We start from the raw sequence: 1,607 nt of genomic DNA on the forward strand, positions 1-1,607 counted from the left end.
ATATTAATATATAGAATATTAATATATAGAATATTAATATATAGATATTAATATATAGGATATTAATACATAATTAAAGAAAGGCTGTTTGAGGTTTTAGACGAAAAATCCCTGGAAGAAATCTTAGTTTCTAGGAATATTCTACAGTGAAATTTGAAACACTTACGATTCTAGGGCAGAAGAAAGGGTTTGGTATCGGGACACCGCAATTTGGTTCGCACATCGTTCCGCATAACGCATAGTGCTGGTTCACAGGGCACGGTGGCGTTGCTTGGGTGGTAGCTGAAACAACCAAGAACATTCAATTCTACAGTTCCGGAATATCGGCTTTACAACATCTACAATGTTGTGTAATGTTTCACCCTTTGTACTCGAAGCTATTTTGACTCTAAATTTGATTATTTATTTGACAGAAATACATACAAATTTATCCATACGAAATTGAGTTTTGTGTTTCATACAACAGTTGCTCTTTTAACAATTTTTCACATGTAAACATTGATAATATAAATATACAATAAATATTGACAATATAAACAATATAATAATTTTCGAGGTGTCTCCACTGCAACGCAAAGGGTTAATAATGTTATCGTAAAAACTCCTTCACAGGAAGCGATTGAATAAGTTTGTTCGTCCAGACATATATTATAATAAAGAAGACAAGAGATCTGCACAAAAATAATCTTCTGATTGTAATCGCGTGTCGGTAGGTTTAGTGTGGTGAACAGAGTAATACTTACATTGGGCAGAGGCCGCAGCCAACATGATCATCGCAACCAGGAATTTGAACATCTTGAATACTTCGAGTCGTTGCTTGCTGCTTGAAATTGGTGTTCGATGCCTCGAGCCAGGCGATCCGGATTCTTATAGTCCTCGTTCTACGTGCAAACGCGTCCGCGGCATATTTTAGCAACAGTTTATTCTGATATTATGAAAACTGCGACGTCTCGCGGCAATAACTTACCGTTTTTATCGGGAGGCCATCATTTTGTCGCGGAACGTCCATCGACGAATTTACGATCGTTTTAGTTTTTCGTTACGATCGGTTTCCTGGTTAGAATTAGCAGCGCACGCGTGGATTCGAATTTTTCGTTGTTCCTCGTGGATATATAATACATTGTTTCCGACACTAAGAGTTTAGTACATTTCGGGGCTTACCGGTATTAATATGGTAACGCACCACAATATAACAGCTTGTCTGTTTAATAATCTTTTAAATCTATATTTCTTTGGTATAAAAATGATCTTAGAACGTGATAATTTCCCTGCTGCCTCAGAGTCACCACTCGAGTGCAAAGTGTTGTTAGTCTGAAAACTATTAGACTGAAGATAAATGAGTGGACCTCGGACCTGTAAAAATAAATTGAAAGGTTTCGTTAATAGAAATTGACCCGGTACCGCAGACGAACTGTTACCATAGAGTTTACGATTCATTTCTATCGATGACGATTCTCCTTCCATCCTCCATCATTGACTTCCGATCTGACATTGACCCAAGAACCGCGATCGATTTAACCTTCTACACACACTCTCTTCTCTTATTAACCTGTCATATTTTCCACGCCAATTTACGCAACCGTGTTCCGTCCTCGAGAGATAACGCT

General features: G+C 37.7%; 1 protein-coding gene across 2 annotated transcripts; it reads right to left on the bottom strand.

Moving 5' to 3' along the window:
- Positions 1-95: 95 nt before the first annotated feature.
- Positions 96-1,342, bottom strand: LOC144477711 (uncharacterized). Of its 2 annotated transcripts, XM_078195449.1 has the most exons (3): positions 968-1,342; positions 744-881; positions 116-282 (listed from the first exon to the last, which is right to left on the bottom strand). In XM_078195449.1, exons 2-3 carry the CDS (start codon positions 793-795, stop codon positions 131-133), a joined length of 204 nt encoding a protein of 67 aa, XP_078051575.1. In that variant the 5' UTR covers positions 796-881; positions 968-1,342; the 3' UTR covers positions 116-130. The 2 variants fall into 2 exon arrangements, with proteins under 2 accessions (XP_078051576.1, XP_078051575.1); XM_078195450.1 differs by lacking the exon at positions 968-1,342 and having other exon boundaries at positions 96-282; positions 744-858.
- Between the last annotated feature and the right edge of the window lie 265 nt (positions 1,343-1,607).

Source organism: Augochlora pura, unplaced genomic scaffold, assembly GCF_028453695.1.
Source record: "Augochlora pura isolate Apur16 unplaced genomic scaffold, APUR_v2.2.1 APUR_unplaced_3049, whole genome shotgun sequence".
In the NCBI taxonomy this organism is placed as follows: domain Eukaryota; kingdom Metazoa; phylum Arthropoda; class Insecta; order Hymenoptera; family Halictidae; genus Augochlora; species Augochlora pura.